Raw genomic sequence first — 26,022 nt, forward strand, 5'->3', positions numbered from 1 at the left:
TATCATAATGCACATAGATCTACTGAGGCGGTGTTAAGTGGCTAATTACAGGTGAACCCTCCAGCGCAGGATACTTGAATGGCTTATTTCTGCGATCTGGTAGTCATTTTGCAGACCTCAGAAGGATGGCAGGCTGAGTCAACCCATCTGGTGTTAATTAATGACATGGAAGGAGATTGAACTCAGGAGGTTAAGATCTTGATCCAGCCACCTTAAGCGTTAAGCCTTAACACCAGGGTTCCAGTGAATATACTCCTAATCCAAAGACAGAAGAGATGTTAAACAGAAGGATTAATTCAAATAAACATCTGAGCATATCATTCTTGGAAAGATGGTGCCACCATGTTAAATTAAACGGTGCCAGCTGTATGTGGAATATTGGAGTGCTTGAAGAAGAACCATCTTTAGAGGCCATTTTTCCCCGCAGAGCAGGGGTTGGCCTTTTTCCCTTTTTCGGGCACCGTGGTCCCCTTTTTAAAGCAATGTTTTATGGCCGGATGCCCTTCCTGCCGCCAACCTTGTTAGTCGCCTCCTGCGACACACAGGGAATTACCAGTGAACTGGTACTCAATTTGCCGACCTCGGAAGGATGACAGGCTGAGTCAATCCCCCTGGCGTTAATTCAGCGATCGACCGGGATTCGAACCCAGGATCCTTTCATCCCAAGCCAGCACCCTAACCGCTAAGCCAACACCAGGCTACCTTGCACCAGGACCAGGAGTGCTTGAAGGAAAGCCACAATATGTATGGCTCATTTTTCATAATTCAGATGAACACTGTAACTGATAGGAATAATGCGCTGAGTGATAATGCTAAGGTGAAACAACTTGGATTCCCTCTGGATGGAACATTTTACAAGTAAGACAGTTTAGAAATCAATGGGGATAAAAACAATTGTGCTGAAGTTTCCAAGTCTTGTCAAAAGGTTTGTGAAAGCAATGGAAAGAGAGGGCCTAATTTAGACATGGATGCATATAAAAGGTTATTTATAGTCCTGTAGATGCTATTGACCCGAGTGCTCAAAAGGAAAGTATAGAATTCAATGGAGTAGATGTTTTATATATTTTGTTATGGATTAAAGTATCGATTTTATTAAGTAGCGTACTCCAGCGTACTGGATCTTCACCAGTTCATCTGGAAATATTTTGTCAAGAATACATCTAATTTAGAAATTAAAAAACATTGTGAAAAATTGAATATTGAAATGTAGTTATTTGTATGAGAGATTATTTAACTCGGTTGTCTATGAATACTGAAAATATTGTTATGAATTTAGAATTGTTCATGTCAATATTTTTGGGTTATACTTTCTTTTTGCCGGTCAGCCAAAACTTTTTTTATCAGAACAATAATTTGATAAATGGATGGATATCCATCCCTTGAGATACACCAAAGATAGAACAATGTTTTTAAAATGTCATTTTGCATTTACATTCGATGAAAAAAATGATGTCATGAAAATGTTTCATTGTTGAGATGAAAAAATATGCATAAACATAATTGTTCACAAATTTGGAATTGAAATCTTGTATCTGAAAAGTGAGATAAACACCCTTCTTTAAGAATTTCATAATTACGAAGACCATCAATATCAAAATAATATTTACCTTGATTATTATAACTCCAGACTGAATGAGAACCATTCCCTTTGGGATTTTTTATGCCTTTGTCTGTGTAAAAAAGGATGCACATGAGTATGGCATTTGTAAGGATACAATCTGCATGGCCAAGAGAGTGTACAAGGCAAATAAAAGAGTGTCCAAATGCAACGTACCCATGGAAGTAATTGTATATTCTTCTTTACATTATAACATTATTTTGAGCAGACATTAAATTGCAACAAAAGCAGATGAAAGTTTTATTTTTTGCTTTTCAATGTTTTTACATTTTGCAAAAAGTGCAAAACACTGCACGTTATGTTTTTATCATCAATGAGAAAAATTTGCAACCCAATGTATACAACTGCCAAATAACATTTGTTTCATATAATTGTCCATTTCCATTTACCTTTTCCCATAATATTCCTTTTATTTCCATGATGTTGCAGTGATGTTATATTTGAGTAAACATGTGAATGATGAGTATTTTAAATTGAAACCCAATGGATAAGTCGCAAGTCATAATTATGTGTTGATTCATATAGTATTACTAATATTATATTACATTCCCAGTTCCAATAATATTATTTTTACTCCTGCTAGGGAGTAATGCATTCGATCGTGTCCGTCCGTCCGTGTGTGTGTGTGTGTGTGTGTGTGTGTGTGTGTGTGTGTGTGTTCGTATGTTCGTGTGTTCGTGTGTGTGTTTGTGTGTGTGTGTGTGTGTGTGTTCGTATGTTCATGTGTTTGTGAACAAGATATCTGGAAAAGTTCTGAACGGATTTTGATGAAAGTTGGTGGGATGATTGCACTTGGGATAAGGAAGAATTGATTAGTTTTTGGTGAAGCTCAGGATATTATTCCGGATCCAGGAATTTTTTGAATAATTGTTTACCATTGGAAGATGGGGCTCATTTTTTTTAAACATTATCTTCTATATATTCTATATTTAACATTGTGATATGAAAATAGTTTTCATATTTGTTGTAAATGTAGTTTAAACTCGTGGTTATGCGGTAGAGCGGTGTATTTTTTTTTAGCAGCGTCGTCTTCAATGTTCATTTTTTTCTTTTCTTATAAAGACATATTCTCTCATTTTAAAATCACCAAAGTGTGTATTAGGTTTCCCCGTTTCATAAAATGTATCGTTTGATACGCATCATGCTTTAAAACAGTTTTTTTTGTTTGTTTTATTTACCTCAGAAGAGATACCGTAATCAACATTTACCTCAGCGAATGTCAATCCCGGTGTCAATATTTGATGAACTTAAAGACTTAGGTGACTTATAAGTGTGACCAGCATGTGCACGGGATTCTTCCCAGAAGAATGAGTGGTCGCATTAGCTTGTACGACTTAAAATGAGTGAGTTTTGTTTTGACGTTTGGGCCAGTTTTACATGTTGTATCCCTAAGGAATGAAACGCACGTTTTCCTGGCTTACAATTTTATTTGAAGTCACACATGCCTCAAAATACACTCACTTATATAGAATTGAATTCTGAATCCGAAAATGTAAGTGAAATTGCCGTTTTTTTAAATACATTATCATATATATATATATATATATCTGTGCAGTGTCTGTCTTGTGTTGTCTTGTCTTGTCTTGTCACTGAACTACTCCCTCAAACTTTTGTGAAATCGTACTATTCCAACTTGACCCACGGCGGGAGTATGCGCTCCACTGAGTGGCATTCTAGTTACTTCCTGTATTGCAGCAGTGACCGTCACACGATGAGTGAGTATTGCTTTTTGTCTCTGCAAAGTGCAGATTTTAAAATGACTTCGGCCTTGAGGTCAACTGGAGAAAGAAAAACAAATGTTCAATATGATGTAAACATTTTCATCCAAATAAAATTGAATGCATTTTATATACAGTAAATGATTGAGGGTTATGCTTCTATTTTGGTCAGACTTGATCATATTAATTGTAAAGTTATTTCAATTGTCTTGATTCACAATAGCACATATTCATTGTCATTGTTTATGGAAAAAAAACATAGTCTGGATTGAGGATAAGCCACGACTTATTGCTTTAAAAGTAAGATTAAGAAACAAATATGATGAGAGAATGTATTGCAAAAACAAACAAACAAAATATTTGTCTGAATGTTCTAATCATTGGAGACATTACCAGCTGTAGTAGATGTGGTCGTCGGCAACAATGGATTTTGAGGGGGATGGACGTTTGACACAATAGCAAACAATCCCCAAAAGTATTCCCACTCCAAGGAGAGCTCCAAGGGTACCAAACAGGATCTTGAACAAGTTTGTGTCAACGTTACACCCCGTACACTTCTGTTTATCGGTGCAGGCAGGATCACAACTGGGAGGAGAAAAAATTGATAATTACAGAAGATGAAGGCAATTCACGGCTCCTCAAGATCTGTACACCTGCTCTCCTCTGTGTCGATCAAATCCACTCAACCTCCTTTGCTTCTCTTCCCCATGAGCCTCGATTTTGCATCTTTTAAAAACCAAGACCCCTCCTTCCCCAAACTTATATAAAGCACGTGTGATTTGCAGTACTGGGTAAATATAAGCACACTCAGGACAGTGCATTTTGAGGTTGGGTGGGGACTGCGTGCGCTCAAACATTTTTCTGTTTTGCAAAATGATTCATAATTTAAGAAGTAAAGCTGCTTTTAACAGTCGTCTGGAATAAAGTGAGTAATATAAGACAATATTTACAAGCTGAATCAAAGAAACATGATGGCATCTTTGTTGAGGAATAAAAAAAGAGGTATTCGGTAGCAAAGAAAAAACAAAAGTTTGAAAATGAAGGCAGAATACTTAATAGTTTTGCGAGTACAATTTTTGCCTTGAGACAGAATCTTAGATCATAGCAACTGGAGAAACCAACTTTACCTGCAATTTGGGCCAGTTTCCAGGTGTGTGCAATTTCCACGATTGTTACAGTAAGAAGGGTCGGTGCACGGTGATTTGCAGAAAACTCCGGTGCTATCGAATAAGACAATATATCCCTCGTACTTGGAGTTGCACTGAAACACCTTGTCCAGGTCCTCCATTGGAACTGTGATCGGAACAAAGTGAGATTTGTATTCAGCTTTTGTTTAGATTTCTACGAAATACTCTTGAAACATTATTCATAGAATTATTAGCACAGTACATTGATAAACATGCTTTGTGAAATCACACAATTAGCTTCCTGAATAATCAGGTACATCTTACCATTTGTTTGATTAACTTCTCCTCTCAGGGTCATCTTTTCTTGCCGGGTGGCCCGTACTTGGCTCCTGAACTTGTTTTTAATATCATCTTTGAGTCTGCCATTGTAGACTTTGTTGATGTTATCATTGGTATAATCAAACTTTGCTGTCACAGGATAATCGTTGGTTGTGCCTTCCCTGCTCCCATGATAAAGACAATAAAACAGGAACGTGTTTTAACGACATCAAAAGAACAATAAATCAAATATTCAAATGCACATCATTGATCCATAAACATTGTTGTTTCTTACTTGAGTGGAGAAACACTGACTTGGTTAAACCCAGAGAGGTTTCCGAATTGCTCACGTAACTGCAATACAGGATTGAGAATAATCACCAATCATATGCAATATTCAACTTGTGAACTACACAGTATAGACATGATTTGGATAGAATGGAGGCCGAATGGCATGGACTACTATATCTCAGAGCTTGTGGACATAATTTTAACGGCGTAGCCCATAGGACAAAGCCGTCTAGAATAGTGTTTGTCCATATGTATGTATGTATGTATGTATGTATGTATGTATGTATGTGTATGTCCCCTCAAACAATAACCAATCAGAGCTGACGATCTGGTCACATGACAGGGTGTTGTGATTACGTTTGATGTCATTACGGCGGTACGGTGGCTGACTCTCCACATACCGCCATTTTGATTTATATGCAGTTCATGCCAAACATATTGTCGAACCTGTCATATATCACAATCGCCATGCTCTACCCTGATGTTTTTTCATTCAGTGTAACACACAAACAAACCGGTTGCTAAAATCACCATCAAATATTGAAAGCATCGATGTTACGTCTCTTGCAACAAAACGGTACGTACCCAACCCTTATGGGGTATAATCTAGATTACATATCTTCCCTCAGTTCTGGAAGTAAAACTTACCTCAAGGATGGCTGGATTCCTCCAAATGTCTTTGTTTAATGTTATAGACTGCATGAGCGACTGCATAAAAAGCTAATCATGTTTTGTGTTTATAATATTTTACAAGCCCGGCTACGCCGCTGTTAGACTTTTGGTCTTGTTTTATCAAAAAAAGTCGAGGTTCCAGGAATATCTGGTACACTGAACAGATCAGGATGCAACAGATAAATAGGACGCAAAACATGCAAAATAGGATGCAAAAGGAACAGTAGAGAGGAGGGGGGGGGGGGGGGGGGGGAAGGAAACACGAACAGCACAGTTGAAGGCCAATTATCATTTGATTGTTAAAGTGGATATTTCTCTGGCCATTCTCAGAGAGCCTCCTCATCATCGACGAGTCTGGCATTTCACTCAGGCCAACTGGCACGCAGCCATCAATGATGCCCACAATTGATGGCTGCTTGAAAGCCCACAGAATCTTGTTTCTCACAGTCTGAGAGTCCTTTAGATGCTTTTTTGCAAACTCCAAGCGGGCTTTCATGTGTCTTTCACTGAGGAGAGGCTTCAGTCTAGCCACTCTGCCATAAAGCCCAGATCGGTGGAGTGTTGCAGTGATGGTTGTCCTTCTGGAAGTTTCTCCCATCTCCACACAGGATCTCTGGAGCTCAACCAGAGTGACCATCGGGTTCTTGGTCACCTCTCTTACCAAGGCCCTTCTCTCCTGATTGCTCAGTTTGGCCGGGCGGCCAGCTCTAGGAAGAGTCCTGGTTGTTCCAAACTTCTTCCATTTAAGAATTATGGAGGCCACTGTGCTCTTGGGAACCTTCAATGCAGCAGAATTTTTTTTGTAGGCTTCCCCAGATCTGTGCCTCGACACAATCCTGTCTCTGAGCTCTGCAGGCAGTTCCTTCGACCTCATGGCTTGGTTTTTGCTCTGATATGCATTGTCGGCTGTGAGACCTTATATAGACAGGTGTGTGCCTTTCAAAATCATGTCCAATCAATTGAATTTACCACAGGTGGACTCCAATCAAGGTGTAGAAACATCTCAAAGATGATCAAGAGAAATGGGAGGCACCTGAGCTAAATTTCAAGTGTCATAGCAAAGGGTATGAATACTTATGTAAATGTGATATTTCAGTTTTTTATTTTTTTATAAATTTGCAAAACTTTCTAAAATCCTGTTTTCTCTTTGTCATTATGGGGTATTGAGTGTGGATTGATGAGGGAAAAAAATGAATTTAAACGATTTCAGCATTAGGCTGCAACATAACAAAATGTGAAAAAAGTGAAGGGGTCTGAATACTTTCTGAATGCACTGTATGTTCCTGTGTCCACCGTACACAATGTTATCAGGACGTTTAAGGCCCATGGCACTGTATACAACCTCCCTGGACATGGCCGCAAGAGAAAACTTGATCGAAGATTGCAGTGAAGGATTGTTCGAATGGTGGAGAAAGCATCTCGATCAACTGCCAAACAGATTCAAGCTGACTTTCAGACACAAGGTACGACAGTTTCAACTCGCACCATCTGTCGCCAACTCAATGAAAGGGGGTTCTTTGGTAGAAGACCCAGGAGCTGAGCTGAACTGAATGCCCGACTGGAGTTTTCCAAAACACACCTGAACAAGCCAAAATCCTTGTGGGAGAATGTCCTGCGGACAGATGAGACCGAATTCGAGCTTTTTAGTGAAGAACATTATCTCTATGTTTACAGAAAACAAAATGAAGCCTTCAAAAAAATAAGAACACCTTCCCTACAGTCAAACATGGAGGAGGTTCAGTGATGTTTTGGGGTTGCTGTGCTGTCTCTGGCAATGGGTGCCTTGAATGTGTGCATGGCATCATGAAATCAGGAGATTACGAAGGCATTTTGGAGCACAATGTTCAACCCAGTGTCAGAAAGCTGGGTCTCTGTTGAAGGTCATGGTTCTTGCAGCAGGACGATGACCCGAAACACACTTCAAAAAACACCCAGGAATGGTTCAAGACAAAACACTGGACTGTTCTGAAGTGGCCAGCAAAGAGTCCAGATCTAAATCCCATTGAACACCTGTGGGGAGATCTGAAAACAGCAGTTGGGAGAACGCACCCTTCAAATCTGGGAGAGCTGGAGCAGTTTGCACAAGAAGAATGGGCCAAACTGCCAGTAGAGAGGTGAAGGAAGCTCATTCATGGCTATTGGAAGTGCTTGACTGCAGTTATTTTGTCCAAAGGCTGTGCTTCCAAATATTAAGACTTGGGTGTCAATAGTTTTGTCAATGCCATTTCTTTTTATTTTCTGATTTCAAAGGATATATGAAGTTCTGAATAAAAAACAAACGTTCTGTAATATAAACAGTGAAATTAAGAATTGTAGAGACCAAATACTTTTGTCAATTTCAACGTATTTTTAGAGAAAATTGTGAGTTATTTGAAAAAAGTGCAAGGGTGCCAATATTTTTGGCCACGACTGTATATACATGCACTCACACAAACACACAATTTTTTTTTTTTGGAGACAAGATCGAGGCTTGTGTAAGAGCTAACATTAATCACAAAAAAAAAAAACCGACACATAAAACATAATAACAAGCGTTATGCCTCGGCCCCCTGTCGGGGAAGTGATGTGAGTTGACAAAGTGGAAGACGCAGAAAACATGCTATGATATGATATTTCGCTCACAAGGTTCAGACATACATGGAGGCGGCCATCTTGGATTTTGACGTGGCGACCCAATTTTCAATAGCGTTCTTCCTTATGCCTAGATACACCCACACACCAGAATAGAAGTTGGTACTTCGCTTATTTTTCAAGATATTTCGCTCACAAGGTTCAGACATATATATGGTGGCGGCCATCTTGGATTTTGACGTGGCGACCCAATTTACAATAGCATTCTTCCGTAAGCCGAGATACACCCACACACCAAATTAGAAGTTGGTACTTCGTTTATTTTTCAAGATATTCATCTCACAAGTTTCAGACATACATGGCGGCGGCCATCTTGGATTTTGACGTGGCGACCCAATTTTAAACAGCGTTCTTGCTTGTGCCTAGATACACCCACAGACCAGATTAGAAGTTGGTACTTCGCTTATTTTTCAAGATACTCATCTCACAAGGTTCAGACATACATGGCGACGGCCATCTTGGATTTTGACGTGGCGACCCAATTTTCAATAATCTTCTTCCTGATGCCGAGGTACACCCACACGCCAAATTAGAAGTTGGTACTTCGCTTATATTTCAAGATATTCATCTCACAAGATTCAGACATATATATGGTGGCGGCCATCTTGGATTTTGACGTGGCGACCCAATTTTCAATAGCGTTCGCTTCCTTATGCAGAGATACACGCACACACCAAATTAGAAGTTGGTACTTCGCTTATTTTTCAAGATATTCAGCTCACAATGTTCAGACATACATGGCATCAGACATACATGGCGGCGGCCATCTTGGATTTTGACGTGGGTTGCACACACACACAAAATTCGAATGCGGTCCTTCACTTACGCACGCACGCATGCCCGCACGGACGGACGGACGGACGGATGGATGCACGGATGGACGGACGGACACACGGACGCAGGGGAAAACCAAAGTCCCCCTTTCGCTCCGCTGTGCGACGGGGGACAATAAAGGGAGCGGGAGACAAGATGGGGAGAGAGAGGGAAGCACACAAGTCCAACAGCAGATAACAGGAACATCGGGAGATCTGTGGGAGGGAGGGTTTGGGGGAAGGGCATGGGAAGGGGGGGAGGGTGGTGGTGGGAGAGGTATAAAACACATGGACACTGCTAGGACCTCCAGGAAATAAGTCGGTATTTCAAAAAAGTGGATCTGGGGTGAATTAACGGGGTAGAAAAGATCAAGGTTTTGGATGGGGGAAGATAAGAGATCGTTTTGAACAGCTGTTTTAAAGACCTGGAGGGAGGAGTGGGATTGAAGAGAGTGAGGAAGTTTGTTCCAGATGCGGGAGAAAAGAAGAATGAAAGAGTGAAGGTGAGCAGAGAGTCCTGATTTTGGCAGTTTCACCAGAAGAGGGTTGCTGGCAGATCTTGTGCGACCTGTGGGAATATTTGGGAGACAAAGCACAGACAGAGCTGGGGGAGCTAGGCCGGAGAGGAGTCGTTAGAAACAGAAAGACCACCAAACTGCCTGTGGTGAGTGAGTGAAATGCCCTCAGAATCAGCTTCATCGCGAGATTCCAATGATTCTGAAATATTTACGTTTCTACAGCGTGAAGCCGAGCTGGGTGTGAGGCAGGAGCACCAGCCCAGAGGGCGGAACAGTATTCCATCAAGCTGAAGATGAAAGCTTTGTTTGTGGTGAGGAGGTCAGTTGTGCTTAGGAAGGACTTCGCACAATGGAGGATGCTTGATGGAATGACTTGATCGATGACTGGCTTTGGAGGGCAGCTTGGAAATGTGGTCTTCCCAGGAAGGATCATGTCAGATAGTGAGACCCAAAATCTTGAGTGACAGAACTTCTTGGAGAGGATTGTTGAGAAAGTAGATGGGAGGGTTGTCCAGTCGGTCTTTTCAGAGAGACATAGAGAGAGTGTGAGATTGGTCAGGATTGAAAGACATGTTCCACTTGTTTGACCAGTCTGTGATTTTTTTCCAGGTCTGCAGAGAGTGAGGAGGCTGCAGCCTGCCGATCTGAGGGATGAGGTATGTCGCGGCAGAGAGTGGAGTCATCAGCAAAGAGATAGAGAGGATTTTCCAGAGTCGGAGAGATCATTGATGAAGACCAGAAAAGGCACAGGGCCCAGAACACTGCCTTGGGGAACTCCAGCCTGAACAGGAAGGGGAGATGAGAGAAATCCATTCAGGGCCACATGTTGACTATGACCAGAGAGGAAGTCCGCAAGCTATGCGTGGAGATTTCCATGGATACCATAGGAGGAGAGTTTGGTTAGCAGAGCGGGGTGCCAGACCGTATCGATGGCATGTGAAATGTCAAGGGAGACAGCCCTTATTTCCTGTTTGGCATTGACAACCTCATTCCATTGTTGAGACAGAATGATTTCATTGCTGAGTTGAGACAGAATGAACAGACATTGTTGAGTTGAGATGATTTGTGCATGACACACAGTTAGTCCGATTTTTGACGCCTTTTCTATGGACATCATCGCAATTTACCCTTTTCATGGAAGACGCCATTGGTGGACAAACATGGCACTTGGTGTGACAATACTGGATGACGATTGGCTGGGTGGCAGTACTACTATGCAGCGGACCAACTCACTGTACTCGCGCAATGCCACGCTGGAAGCTACGCCATAAGAAAATAATGCTGATTAATTATTAACGGAAACTACTTCGTGTTGGACCAAATTCATGATTGGAACTTTTTATATTGATGAGAAAATACGTTTCTGAAATGTATTCAAGCGAAATAAGTTGCACTCTTTTCATCGAATGAAACTGAATGAAGGCTCAGACCTGCACATGGCCTAATATGGTGAAGATGAAATCGCTGGCATCTTGGACATTAACAGAGGTTACCCATGGTGGGGTGATGCTGCCAATATAGCAACGACTCATCTTCTATGCAGATCGATGCTTTTCTTGCATAATATAACGTGTACATGTTCACTGTCAAGTTTTCCGCCCACTCTTTGTTGTATTGTGAAGGTTCTCAGTGCCGTTTAAGACCTTGTAGACCCTTTTGGTATTATGTTTTACCATTACTAGTCCTGCCAGTTGATGTTGTTCAATATTGCACAATTTCTTTTCTTTTTTTGTATACATAATCGAGGCTCGTGAAAGAGCTAACATTTATCACACAAACAAATCAAACAGACAAACAAACAAAGTGTATAAAAAGGGGAGCAGTAGACAAGATGGGGAGAGAAGGGGAAGCACATAAACACAACATTTGTGAGGGACATCGGGAATGTGTGGGAGGAAGAGGGCTTGGGGGGGGGAGGCGGCGTGGGAAGGGGGGGGGGGGGGGTGGGAGAAGTATAAACACAAGGACACCAAGGACATTCAGGAAAGAAGTTGGTATTTCAAAAAAAGAGGATTTGGAGTGAAATTATCGGGGGTAGAACTGATCAAGGTTTTGGATAGGGGAAGATAAGAGATGGTGGTGAACAGCTGTTTTAAAGACCTGGAGGGAGGAGTGGGATTGAAGGGAGTGGGGGAGTTTGTTCCAGAGGTGGGAGAAAATGGGAATGAAAGAGTGAAGGTGAGCAGAGAGTCTTGATTTTGGCAGTTTAACCATAAGAGGGTTGCAGGCAGATCTATGCGACCTTTAGGAATATTTGGGGGACAGAGCCCAGAGAGAGCTGGAGGAGCAAGGCCGGAGAGGAGTCGGTAGATGCTCCTTTCCTATGCCATCTCCAGGTGCTGCATGACGCCAGTTCTCAATCCGGTTTCTTTCTTGTTTGTTTGTTTGTCCGGGCGATATCTCATCCATCCTTTGAGCTCGGAAGGTGAAATTTCGGCACAATAGTGAGCATGTGCTTTATTTGGCAAAAACGCTATTTTTTGTTTTTTGATTAATCAATAATTAAATGATTCGTTACTTAATTATTATTGATTCATTAAGTACTTATTTATTTCATTTCTCATCTGGGCAATATCTCAGGCACGTTTTGAGCTAGGCAGCTGATATTTGGACAGGATAATGATAAAGTAATTTGGCTGTCAAGGCTATTTTTGATTAATCAAGTAATCGATTAATTATTTAATTATTCCATTAATGACAAAATGAATTAATTTTTTTAAAGTTACAGATTCGGATGAAACGGTGGTGGTTTAGGTATTCTGTTAGCCAATTGATTAATTATTTTATGATTATTATTTATTTCTTTTTATTGTTAATCATTAATTTATTTCCTTTCTCATCTGGGAAATATCTCTGGAACCTTTTGAGCTAGGAAGCTGATATTTGGACACAACCGTGACCAAGCGATGTGGCTAGAAAGGGTATTTTGATTTATTGATTAATCAATTGATCGAATAATTATTTATTAATTGATAAATTAATTATTTACTTTTTTCGATTTATGACTTTTAAAATTAATTTTCACAAAGTTACAGCTTCAGATGAAGCACTGATGGTTTAGGTATGCTATTAGCCAATTGATTAAGAAAATATTCTACGATTATTGTTTATTGATTTTAATTATGCAATTAATCAATCAATTATTGTACACCTCTCCCTCCTAATTCAGTCTCGATGAGCTACACGACGGTATCGCAGGGTGCGCCGGCAATGCCGCACTGGAGGATATTTATTTATTTGGCATGGGGTCGGTGTACTTTGAATGTTTCTGAACTTGTTTTATTTTAATTTTTTTAAAATCAGTTTGTGCAATGGCAATGTGCAATATTTGCAAATGATCTTCAGTGTTTTATTTCATGATGGAAACATAATTATACAAGCATCATGCCTAACTTGTTGACTTTTGTTATTATGTGTGAAGAATGCATGTACTCGGTATTGCTTCTTTTTCATTCACTCTTTTAGTTTTTTTTAGCTATTGGCTGGGACTGCCTCTTCGTCCTTCAAACCCGAGCTTCTTGCCAACAGTTTAAATTAAAACAATAAAGAACAATCAGAGATCATTGTAGTGAAATTATACCGAAGGTGAACCCAGGGAGTGCTCGCGTATCCCACTAAAAGGGGGCGTCTATAAGACCCGGGACAACCGAGGCGCCTGGACACTCCAGCGGCACTTACTGTGACATAGTCCTGTAGTTTGAATGGTACGTACGCCCCAATATGCTGCGCTTGCTTTGTTACCTATTGATATCGGACATTGCCCATGAAATACTCTGATTCTAATGTCTGTTGCATGAATGTATTTTTACAGGATGTTACTTCAGATCTAAATGATATTAAACCTACCCAAGGGACAAGTCGCGTCTGTGCTTGATTTTAACGACATTTAATATCATTTAGATCGACGAAATGGCTGAACACAAGATGATCATGGTACCGATTCTCGGAGCCGACGCTCAAGCTGAGGGGTCAGGATCGGAGTTCACCCACTGGCTCAAAACGCTGGAGAATTACTTTGCCGCTCACGAAACTGAGCCCACCGCTGCGGTGAAGCTGTCCGTGTTACAGTTGAAGGTCCATCACAGCGTTTACCGGAGCATTGCTCGATTTGAGACGTACGCTACGGCTCTGGCCGAGCTGAAGCGACTATACGTAAAGACACGGAGCGCCGTGCACGGCCGGCATCAACTCTCCCAGCGGCGACAACAACCCTCAGAATCGATCGATCGCTACGCGCAGGAGCTGCGTTACCTATTGGCGGACTGCGTGCAGGAGGTACGGACTCACGAGCAAATGCAGGATGACCTTCTCCGAGATTCATTCGTCTCCGGAATTAATTCTGGAGTCTTGAGGCTCCGACTCTTGGAGGTCGCGGAGCTGACATTTACGGAGGCACTACGGCTGGCACGCGTCTATACAGATGCCCGTGAACAATCCACCACTTATGACCACCCACGAGTCATGGCGGGGACTTCCCAACTCGTGCGACCGGAGAGGGTTACCGCCGAGGATATGGGGGAGGACCCAACCACCACGGCCGAGACTCTGGGTGCTCCTGAAGCGGACTCCGCTTCCAGCCTAACTGCTGCTGCCGTTGCCCGGCAACGGCCTGACTGGTATGCGAAGTGTTATTTTTGTGGGAATCGGCAGCACCCTCGATCTGAATGCCCGGCTCGGGAAGCAATATGCCACCTGTGCTCCTCCAAGGGCCATTTTGCAAAGGTCTGCAGGAAGGCTGCTCGGGGCACGCGCACCCGCACGACCCTGAATGGGCTTATCGCTGAGCCAACGGATCGAGCACCGGACGGGGCGCCTCACTCGGCTTTGATGAGCCGACCTCCTTCTCGCGGGCCTCTGGCTGCATGCACGACCTTGGTGAGATACACCGGGCCGCCAAAACAAATGGCGCGAACGCGACCGGCCACGGAGTGACCGACCTTGACTGGCGTTCGAACACCTTCTTCAAACAAGCGACATGCTCCTGCTTTGGAAACTCCTCTTGATGTGCGGCAAACGCGGCACGTGACTCGAGCGCCATCTGACGGCGGCTCTTACGAATTACATGCACCCACTCTGGCATATGAATCTGCAGATGGCAGTGATCCTTCTCACGTGACTCGAGCGCCATCTGGCGGCGGCACTTACGACCTACACACACTCACTCCGGCAAATGAAACTGCTGATGAGCCAACTATGCGCTTGTCACGAGGATCCTCCACGGGCTGCCCGAATGCCCGGCAAACTGCAGCCGGCGTGGGAACGTCCTCTGACAGTGGGTATTACAATTTATATGCTCCGGCTGAGGCCCAACCTGCCGACGATGCCCGGAAGATTGCAGCCGGAGTGGGATCCACCCGCGAGGTGCGATCTTCTCGCCCGGCCGGTACAATACCTGCCGGGTCTGCCGGCCTTGCGCAGGCCATCATTCCGCTCAAGGTCGCGGGCGTTTTTGCGCAAGCTTTGATTGACACGGGGTCTACGGATAGTTTTATCGATCAACGACTAGTGCATCAACATGGGTGGCCGGTTCTCGGGACAACACGACGGATCTTCATTCATGGCCTCCCAAGGACTTCGGTTGAGCACAAAAGGGGCATGTCAATTGAAACTTGTGATAAAGGGTCGCACGTTCCCGGACGTGTATCTCATGGTATTACCTGCTTTATGTGCCGACGTTCTGTTAGGACTTGATTTCCTTAAGCGACATGGACGTTTGGAAATAGACTTCGGTGGGCCGGACACGCTTGCTGTGTGCGCCCTCGCTCAGATGGACATGGAGCCTCTCTCGCTGTTCCCCAACCTGACCACTGATTGTACCCCTGTAGCCGTCAAATCGCGGCGCTACTTTCGCGCAGACGCGCAATTCATTGCGGAAGAAACGGCCCAGCTCTTAAAGGACGGTATTATAGAACCCAGTAGGTCACCGTGGCGGGCCCAAGTCTTAGTGGTGCGAAGTGAGGCCCACCGCCGGCGCATGGTAATCGACTACTCACAGACGATTAAGCGTTTTACACAGCTGGATGCCTACCCCTTACCAGGGATAGACGCCCTGGTACGTCAGGTGGCCCTGTATTCCGTTTATAGCACTCTCGATCTGCGTAGTGCGTATCATCAGGTCCCCATCTCTAGGGCTGATCGCGTCTTTACAGCCTTTGAATCAGGTCAGCGGTTGTACCAGTTCACGCGACTTCCCTTTGGGGTAACTAACGGAGTCCCTTGTTTTCAGAGGGCTATGGATGACCTCGTTGCGAAGGAGAACTTGACCGATGTCTTTGTCTATCTGGACAATCTTACTGTTTGTGGGTATGACCAGGAGCATCACGACGCTAATCTGAAGCGCTTCCTCGAGGTTGCGCGGAAATATCGCCTAACCATGAATGCGGCTAAGTGTCGTTACTCTCTATGCACGGTAGATCTGTTGGGGTACACCGTGACCCATGGCTCTGTCTCTCCGGATAAGGAGCGTCTGCGACCTTTGCTCGATATGGCTCCACCTAGCGATCGGGCTTCGCTGAAACGCGCTCTTGGGCTGTTCGCCCACTATTCAAAGTGGGTGCAAAATTTCGCCACGAAGCTCCGTCCCCTCGTGGCCTGCGACACGTTCCCCATGGGCCCGGCCACCATGGCGGCCTTCGAGGGCCTTAAAGCCGACATCGCTGGCACCGCTGTAGCGACGATTGACGAGAGTGCCTCTTTCGTTTTGGAGAGTGATGCCTCGGATCATGCGATAGCGGCGACTCTCTCCCAAGGGGGACGCCCTGTGGCTTTCTTTTCGCAGACTCTCACCTCCGCTGAGCGGAGGCATTCATCTGTCGAAAAGGAAGCGTATGCGATCGTCGAATCAATTCGGCGATGGCGGCCGTACCTGCTTGGGCGGTGTTTCCAAATCGTCACAGACCAACAAAGCTTTGCATTTATGTACGACACCTTACATGCTCAGCGCATTAAGAATGAGAAAATCACCCGTTGGCGTATCGAACTCGCCGACTTCTGCTACACCATCAAATACCGCCCGGGGAAGGATAACCTGGTCGCTGACGCCTTATCGAGGCCGGCCACTTGCGCGGGGGTTGTAACTTTGGAGGGATTGCGTGTCTTGCACGGCACTATGTGTCATCCCGGGGTGGCACGTTTCGCGCATTTTGTGCGCAGTGGTAATCTGCCGTACTCGATTGAGGACATCCGCCGGATCTGCCGTGATTGCACGATCTGTGCGGAGCTCAAACCGCGTTTTTACAACCCTCCTATGGGGACGCTGGTTAGGGCTACTAGACCGTGGGAGCGCTTGGCGATGGACTTCAAAGGGCCGCTGCCGTTGTCGAGTAACTCTCGTTATCTGCTCACTATCGTCGATGAGTATTCACGATTCCCCTTTGCTTATACGTGCGGGGATATGTCAGCTGCCACGGTTCTCCGGTGCCTGCAGAATTTGTTTTCTATGTTTGGGTATCCGGCCTACGTGCATACCGATCGGGGTGCGGTGTTCCTGTCTCAGGAGGTGAGGGGCTACTTGCTCCAGAATAATGTCGCTTCGAGCTACACCACCCCGTACCGGCCCCAAGCGAATGGGCAGATCGAACGCTTTAATGGGATTATATGGAGGGCCGTCATGCTAAGCCTCCGGACCCTCGGCCGAGGCCTCGATAAATGGGCGTAGTCACTACCTGCGGCTCTAAACTCGATCCGGGCTCTCCTATGTACCGCCACCAACCAGACTCCTCATGAAAGACTGTTCCACCACCCTAGAAGCTCGGGTAGTATCCAATCGTTACCCAGCTGGCTCGCTGAGCCGGGGCCCGCCTATCTCAAATGAGCGGTTCGCGCTAGCAAGTACGACCCCCTTGTTGATAAGGTGCGGGTCCTCCAGGCTAATCCCGAACATGCTCGCGTGTTAACAGCGGACGGCCGCGAGTCTACTGTCTCCATATGCCATCTCACCCCATGTGGGGACGACGACCGGGATATCGACGAACCCATCTACGAGTCTGTGGACTCTACCGAAGCTTCCTCTATGGAACTACTACCGTCACTTCCGTCGTCACCCACTCCCTTGCCAGAAGGCGCTGGGGCGCTCCCTCCGACACCCACCTCCGGCGACTATTCCGACGCGGGGGACTCTGGGCTTGGGGACGCCGTACCCGGTAGTTTCCGAACACGAACTGGCAGGGTAGTTCGCCGCCCCGACCGCTACGGGTGGACCGACTGACGTGGATTGACGTGACCCATCCGATTATTGCTGACGCTTGCTTGCCACCTGCCGGGCGGCAGTATAGTTCTAACGGCGGGGAGAATGTAGTGAAATTATACCGAAGGTGAACCCAGGGAGTGCTCGCGTATCCCACTAAAAGGGGGCGTCTATAAGACCCGGGACAACCGGGGCGCCCGGACACTTCAGCGGCACTTACTGTGACATAGTCCTGTAGTTTGAATGGTACGTACGCCCCTATATGCTGCGCTTGCTTTGTTACCTATTGATATCGGACATTGCCCATGAAATACTCTGATTCTAATGTCTGTTGCATGAATGTATTTTTACAGGATGTTACTTCAGATCTAAATGATATTAAACCTACCCAAGGAACAAGTCGTGTCTGTGCTTGATTTTCACGACAATCATAGACCCTCGCCAAGACTTGTTTCGTGTGGTGTATTTTGTATGGCAAATAAGTCGAAGGATGTACTCAATGAAAGGTCATTGATTGCAAATGAAAACTCTAAATTGTCTGTTTGTAAATGTGTGAAAGTCAAAGGTCTGAAAGGTTGTGAAGGTCAAATGGTCTGAAGGTCTAAAAGTTCAAAGGTCGAAAGGTTTCAAATTGTCAAAATGGTTCTAAAGGGTTGGAATTGTCTGAAGGGGTCCAAAGGGTCTTAAAACATATAAAAAAAGATCTGAAAGTCAAAGCGGCCTACAGGGTATTAAAAGGTCTGAAAGGTGTGAAGGTCTAAAGGGTAGAGGAGTCAATGGGTATTCGGGTTCTAAAGAGTCAAAAAGGATCTCAAGGATCTTATAGTAAAGGATGTAACGATGTCTATGGGGGTTTCAGAGTCTTCTGGTTCTAAACGATCTTAGTGATCTAAAGGGTCTTAAAGGTTATTGGGGTTATTAAGGGTCATAGGGGTCTTAAGGGTTTACAAGGTCTTAAACGGTCTTCAATGGTCCTCAGGGTCTAAAAGGTCTTCAAGGTCATAAAGCATGTTTTGGTTCTCAAAGGGTCTAAGGGCTTTAAAGGCTCCAAAGAGTTTTAGGTGTCTTAGAGTCTTCGTGGGTCTCCATGGTCTTTTGGGTTATAGGATTCTAAAGGGTCTAATGTAATTCATACAATACAGTACTAATGTTCTGTGCGGACAAACAGACAGAGAGACAAACAAACGGACCCAAATGCCACACCGTCTCCTCTGGTGAGGGTAGTCAGGATCTAACAGTCCAGTGAAACCTTCAGATAGGCTTTAACATGTTTAAAGAAGGCTGAAATGTGGAAAATGACATTTTTGGGTGGGATCATATTCCAGTGATCTTTCCAGATATCCCCTAGAATCTCTCCAGACTTTTTATATGTGATGGAGGACATATTCAGGAGTATAAAACAGCATAGATTCGTTTTGTTGCAATTTGTTCAAGGTTGACCAAAGACTTTTCATGAAATGCCTGAACTAGTCTGGTAATCTGGCTCTAAAATGCTGCATGCGACAAACAGTGCTGTTCCCACTGCCAAAGCCCCCAATAAATAAATATCAAATTCTGACAAAACTAAGAATGTATCTTGAAAAAATCATGGAAAACAAAAACTTTCTTGTGATATACGTCAGATAGAGGTATGTAGATATGTTTGTGGAATCATACTGTTGCGGTTTTGAGAACCCACACTTGTAAATATGACATTATTAAAAGATTAAAGGTTGCACCCCATAGATAGGCCACAAGAAACACGTAGGTCACCATAAGACTTCAGTTATTTCATTAGTATGTGTTTAGATAAGGCCGTGTTTCCAATAGTTGAATCTGTATTGTGTCAATCAAATAAGAAGTAGGCCCATTCCATTCATTTTTACAGCCTCCCTCTCCAAGCGACGCAATTACGCGCCCTCCAGTCTGCCCCATGGCCCTTCCAAATTGTTACGCGCCTCGGCCAGCAGCCGCAGCCTTAGCTGCCTGTGAGCTTGCTCAACGCCGCCATAAGCCGCGATGTGAGGCCCGGAAGAAGGGGGCGGAACGCCAGGAAGAAGGTGTGGCCACGTCAACCCACCATCAGGGCGTGGCCGGTAAGCAAGCACCAGCCAACCAGGGCTGTAGTAAGATAGCCTGATAGGCGTGGCTTTTGGGCTCGCGGAGCGATCGCTGCTTGACTTATAAAAGCGCGAACGCAAAGCCCTTTTCACAGGACTTACGGGACTAATGTGCTTGATTGGTTGTGAGAGGATTTGGAGGACTACTGTGATTTGAAGGACTGACTAGAACAGCGGGCTTGTGAAAGGACTCTGGTTGGAACCTTGTGTTAAAGCAGGACATTGGAGAGAGGGGGCGTTTGGAACGAGCGTGCACTTATTACATCCGCCGCTAGGACACCAGCCTCCCCCCGGTTATATAATTGTCCGTTCGCGTTCCACTACACGCGGAGCTGCCTGCCGGGTTTCGCCCGCTGGACAGGAGCCTGGACCGGAGCCTGGACCGGAGCCGGGCTGGAGCCTGGACGCGCTGGTGACCATCAACCATCTACAATCGCCGTGTGAGTGTGTATGTGAGACGGGCCCATTTGTCCTGGGGTATTAAGAATAAGACTGTTTAAGGCTGCCCTGTGTGCTTCTTCTTCCTCTTCCTATCCTGTACATTTCTTTCGTTTCCTCTTCTCCTTCTTGTACATTGGTAATAAATCCCATCTGTTCTTCCTATTTTCTAGGTTTCCTCTCCATCCGATCGCACCCGTCTTTTCTCTCATTGGGTAAACGTGGCCCGATCGGAACCGCCATAATCGGGTCTAGTCATTGTTAACGGCCCAAATCGCGGCTCGCTTCACTCGGCGTGTCCACTAACGCCGTGGTTCGGGCGGGAGTTATTTCCCTGCTTCGCGGTCGGTGTTCGTAATTAGGTTTTTGGACTAAGTTGACCAATAACCGGAAGGAGCGTATAACTTCGAGGACTCGTGTCGGCCAGATAAAAGGACAAGGGGATTAACCCCCCATTGATAAGGGGAGAGCCGACGTCTGAGATCCGCAACAATTGGAGTCAGGAGTGGGGATTTGGAACCTGGGACTAAATTTTTTTAGACCAAATTTTGGACACCAATTGTGTATATTGGCCGCAACAATTGGTGTCGGGGAGTGGGATTTGGGACCCGAACCAAATTTTCTTTACTGTGGAAAAATTGTCAAAATTTCGAGCGGCCGAAATTTTATTAAAACATCTAAATTAAATCGTGCCATGGATAGCCAAGGCGATCGGATGCCGGTGGGGGTAAATGAGGAGATAGAGGAAGGGTTAGAATCAACCCAGGACCCCCGGGAAGAATTGGGAAAAGAGGGAAACATTGATAAGGGTGCGGCAGCTGGCAAAGACAATGGCAGCACCTCGCACATGGCGATGAGGGCCGCGCCCGCTGCGCAAATGGGGGTGGGCGACATGCAAGCCTTCATTGCGCAGATACAGGCAGCCATACAAATGGGGATGGAAAAGTACAATAAGCAATTGGGAAATCAATTTAAAGAGATAGGAATTGAATGGGAGGAAAAGATGGATGCAATGGGAAAGCTAATTGAAGGGTTTGGAAACAGAATGGGTGACCGCATACAAAAATTTTGTGGAGAACATAGACCGCATGTCGAGCGGGAAAGGCACATCGGTATGCGACGGGGTAACGTGATTTGAGAAGCGCGGGGAAAGCGAACTGGAGCAAAGCACAGCCGGTTGGACCGGGATAGAAATCGCGACACGGGGTATGGAAAAGCCGACGACCGCAGAAGTAGAAAAGAAAATTTTATTAGCGCCAGCGGTCGTCGGGGGAAAGGAAAATGAAATAATGATAGTGGAAATGGGGATTCAGAAGACGGCGGACTTAGAAGAGCAATCGCGGGAGGAAGAGATGGAATATGTGCAAAGTCTGTATTCGCATCCTGATGCCGTACTTTCTAATCCCAATAAAGATTTGCAGGTGCGTGTGGAGAAGAGGATCCCGAAGGTAAGCCGGGCTGTATATGGTGCGAAAAGGTTTTGCGTGAAAAGATTTTCGCACGCTTGGGATCCCGGCATACCCCGGGCGCTCGTAGAAGGTCCGTGGTGCGCTGTATGGAAGTGAAAGGCGCGCGTGTAAGAAAAAAGTGTGCACCGAAGAGTGAGTGTGAAACAGAGTGTGATAGTGAGAGTGATTGCGACACAGAGTATGAGATGGATGGAGAGAGTGTGCGGGGATTCACATTGGAGCGCGTGATTGGGTGTGCGACAGGGGATTGCACACCCGTGGGTAGGTGTGCACTGAGTGGGTGGATGCAAGAGTGCACACCCATGGTGGTTATGAAGTACGTAACGGGGGAGAGTGTACGGGATGAGTGCGTGGAAGGAAGGTGTGTAACAGAGGAGTGGGCGAGTGGTATGGGTGCGCCAGGATGTGCGCGAGAGAGGTGTGTAACAGAGTGTGCGAGGAGAATGAGTGCGCCTGGGTGGTGTGCACGAGAGTATGGTAATGGAATGTATGGGATGTACGAGAGGCGTTGGAGTGCCGGGATGTGTGAGTAAGAAAAGGGTCGCAGGTGGATGTGAAAATGCGACTCGAGCATCGATGCTGACCGGGGCAGCGCTTAGGTCGACGTATAGCCGACGTGAGTTCTCGGGGCGTGGTGTTCATTGTGTGCTGCGGGAGCCATCAGGGATCGTTGCCACAGCGCTCTTGCAAGGAGCGCCGTGCATGATTCGGGACGGGTCCCGCCCTGTATGGTCAGTGCCGCGTCGTAGCGGCGACCGGCACGATTCCGGGGGAGAAAGGCCAGGTCGGACCTTCGCCCCCTGTCAGGCGCGGTGTTCCGACCGGGGGAGGTTGGGTCATCGGGCCGGAGACCGAAGGGCTCTGCGCCGGGATGGACCTTGGTACCTCAGCCCAAGTATGCCTCTTCCCCAGAATCGAAAATGCCGGACGGACCCAACCAACAGGAGACTGACCATCGCATGCATTGCTCGGCTTTTCGAAGCCGAGCTGTGAAAATGCATTACCGCATCCGACGAGGCTTGAGTACAGTGGACTAGTAGTGATGACAGTGAATGGTAGTTGTACCATTCATTGGGGGCAGAGGAGTAATAGATGTATGGGGATTGGCAGTACAAACTAGCCCGGGAGGAGTAGGATAATGGTTAGGGACCTATAAATGACTTTAGGAGACTTGAGAGTTAAGTAGTGACATAGTACAAGTAGTGGGGGATGTAGAGAGATTAGATGGATGTCAATGACGAGGGATGTGCAGTAGTATAAAGGGATGACAGGGAAAGCACGAGTTTTAGAGGGGCAGTAGTTAGTTAGATGATGCAGTGTGTTTGTGGTGTAGTTTATTAAATGAGGAATTGAATGAGAGTCTTGCTGGAGAGCATGTTGAAATGAGGAATTGGAGCGTGGGAAAATCTGAGCGAATGAGGCAATGGTTTGGAGAAGTGATGTATTGTGAGGGTATTGTGGGTGAGTGTAATGGTGTTGAGTGAATGACTTGCATAGGATGCAGTGGAGATTTGGGGTGTATGGAAACAGGTGTGTGGAATAAATGGTGTGGAGTAAATGGAGTGTGGAATACGTGGCGTGGAGTGTATGGTGCGAAGGAGTGAATGGGGGAAGGATGGACCCCTTCACAAATACCCGGGGAGGGTAGTTTAAAGTTAGGTAGAGGGAGTAGCTAAAATTGGTTGGATATTGACATCTGTGGTGCGTGTAGTTGCAAAGTAGTGTTTTGTTGGGTGCATACATGTATGGAATGGCTGGGCGTGTGGCCTGTTAGTGCGTATGGTTAAATGAGCACTCCGCCACTGGTAGTCTGTCAGCCAGGTGAGGCGGCAGGTAGGCTCTGGGAGCCAGGTAGAGTTCAGCGGGGCCCGAGGATCCCAGGAGAGGACCCGCGTAGCCCAATGCCAGAGAGGGCATCGAGGGGGTAAGCGCCAGGGAGGGCCTTCCCCAGGTAGGTTAGGGTGAGGAGCTAGGCATGCTCGGGTGGTGACGTTCAGTCGCGGAGGTGCGCAGGTAAGTAGGACCTGCTAGGGGAGCCACACGACCCAGCCCCGAAATTGTGCGAGGGCACATTCGAGAAAAATCGGGGGAGTGAGACCCCAAATTGGTGAGCACCACAGGGATTTTTTTTTTTTTTTTTTTTTTTTTTTTGTATACAAGATCGAGGCTCGTGAAAGAGCGAACATTAATTACACAGAAAGACAAACCGACACATAAAACATATAACATAGGGAGCGGTAGACAAGATGGGGAGAGAGGGGGAAGGACACAAACACAACATTTGAGAGCAGGGACCGAGAGACATGGAGACATCGAGAGATCTGAGAGAGGGTGAGGGCTTTGGGGGGGGGGGGGGGGAAGGGGGCAGTGGGAGAGGTATAAAACATATGGACACTGCCAGGACTTCCAGGAAAGAAGTTGGAATTTCAAACAAGGTGGATCTGGGGTGAATTAGCGGGGGTAGAAAAGATCAAGGTTTTGGATGGGGGAAGATAAGAGATGGTGGTGAACAGCTGTTTTAAAGACCTGGAGGGAGGAGTGGGATTGAAGGGAGTGAGGGAGTTTGTTCCAGAGGCGGGAGAAAAGAGGAATGAAAGAGTGAAGGTGAGCGGAGAGCCGAGATTTCGGCAGTTTAACCATCAGAGGGTTGCTGGCAGATCTTGTGCGACCTGTAGGAATATTTGGGGGACAGAGCACAGAGAGAGCTGGGGGTGCAAGGCCGGAGAGGAGTCGGTAGAAGACAGAAAGACCACCTACCTGCCTGCGGTGAGTGAGTGAAAGGCCCTCAGAGATAGCTTCATCGCGGGAGATTCCAATAATTCTGAAATTTTTTTCAGAATTATTGGAATTATTGTTTTATTGGTTTCAGAATTATTGGAAATCCCTGGATGGTCAATGGGAATTGGTTTCTAGAACCGCATAGTATAATGATGGCCAATGGATTGGCAGGGCAAGACCCCGGGTAGTTTAAAGAGAGTTAATGTCAATTAGAGTATAGTTAGGAGTTGCAATCCCTGGTGTTGGGCTAGCGGCTAGGGTGTCAGCTTAGGATCCTAGGATCCTGGGTTCGAATCCCGGTCTGATCGCTGAATTAACGCCAGGGGGGTTGACTCAGCCTGTCATCCTTCAGAGGTCGGCTAATTGAGGACCAGTTCACTGGTAATTCCCTGTTTGTCGTTAAAGGCGGCAAAAAGGGTTGGCGTCAGGAAGGGCATCCGGCCGTAAAACATTGCTTCAAAAAGGGGACTGAAAAACAACAACAACCACGGTTCCCGAAAAAGGCCAACCCCCGCTTGCGGGGAAAAATGGCCTCTAAAGGTGGTTAGAGTATAGTTAGGAGAAAATCTCTTTGCACCATCCACATCCACTCACCAAGGTGATAGGACTCCACACCAGGTTTTGGCAAATGTTTGGAATGTAAGACACATCTTGACGTGGGTGAGACATTGTGGTTATTCCATCCCTTCCTTCTTGGGAGGGATTCGGGACGAATTTGGTTTAGGGGAGATATGGGAGACAAGACGAGTAGAGACGAATTTGTAAATTTGTAAATTATGTAAATACGGGGAAGGGCAAGGGTAGAGTAGGTGACATGGGGGGTGACGGACGAGTAGGGACGAGCTTTCTCAGCTCGCTCTCCCGCGCCCCTCATATTGCATTACCTTGCCTTGATGTGTACCCTTGTGCCCTTGCCCCTCGCTAACCTCTGCTTTGTCTTCCTTCCCCACTCATGGACCATGGTCTTTTGTCCGAGGGGAGTGTGCAGGTGCCCTGAATTGTGCTGCCTGCACCCATGCTGCCTGCTGCCTGCACTGATACACCCTATGGACCACACGTTCTGTGGCCTGGCACCTATCTGGTAGGCTCTGGGACACGTTCTGTGGCCTGGATGGCTCCCGCAGCCAGGCCACACATTCTGTGGCCTGGCACTTATGGACCACATGTTCTGTGGCCTGGCATCTCTGCTGGGACAGACCTTTGCTGCCAGCAGTATCTTACTTGCGGACCACTGTTTTAAGTGGCATCCATGCCCAGCCGTTGGACCACCTGAGTTGGCCCTGCTGGCCATAAATAAAAAAGTGGACGCGGTTTGTGCCCTTTTTATTAAATGAAAACATCAAGCAAG

At 46.0% G+C, this 26,022-nt stretch overlaps 1 protein-coding gene across 1 annotated transcript in view; it reads right to left on the reverse strand.

Annotated features, from left to right (window-relative positions):
* Window positions 1–875: 875 nt before the first annotated feature.
* The window catches only part of LOC137424487 (mucin-4-like), a 32,094-nt gene continuing 6,947 nt past the window's right edge, over window positions 876–26,022 (reverse strand). The window contains exons 4-11 of the mRNA XM_078775188.1: window positions 5,077–5,135; window positions 4,788–4,963; window positions 4,464–4,629; window positions 3,730–3,921; window positions 2,008–2,024; window positions 1,608–1,718; window positions 1,106–1,134; window positions 876–953 (exon numbers count right to left, since the gene is read on the reverse strand). Coding sequence (XP_078631314.1) covers window positions 876–953; window positions 1,106–1,134; window positions 1,608–1,718; window positions 2,008–2,024; window positions 3,730–3,921; window positions 4,464–4,629; window positions 4,788–4,963; window positions 5,077–5,135 — 828 coding nt within the window. The remainder of the gene's footprint in view (window positions 954–1,105; window positions 1,135–1,607; window positions 1,719–2,007; window positions 2,025–3,729; window positions 3,922–4,463; window positions 4,630–4,787; window positions 4,964–5,076; window positions 5,136–26,022) is intronic.

This window comes from Myxine glutinosa, chromosome 4 (assembly GCF_964187855.1).
Source record: "Myxine glutinosa chromosome 4, kmMyxGlut1.1, whole genome shotgun sequence".
Taxonomy (NCBI): domain Eukaryota; kingdom Metazoa; phylum Chordata; class Myxini; order Myxiniformes; family Myxinidae; genus Myxine; species Myxine glutinosa.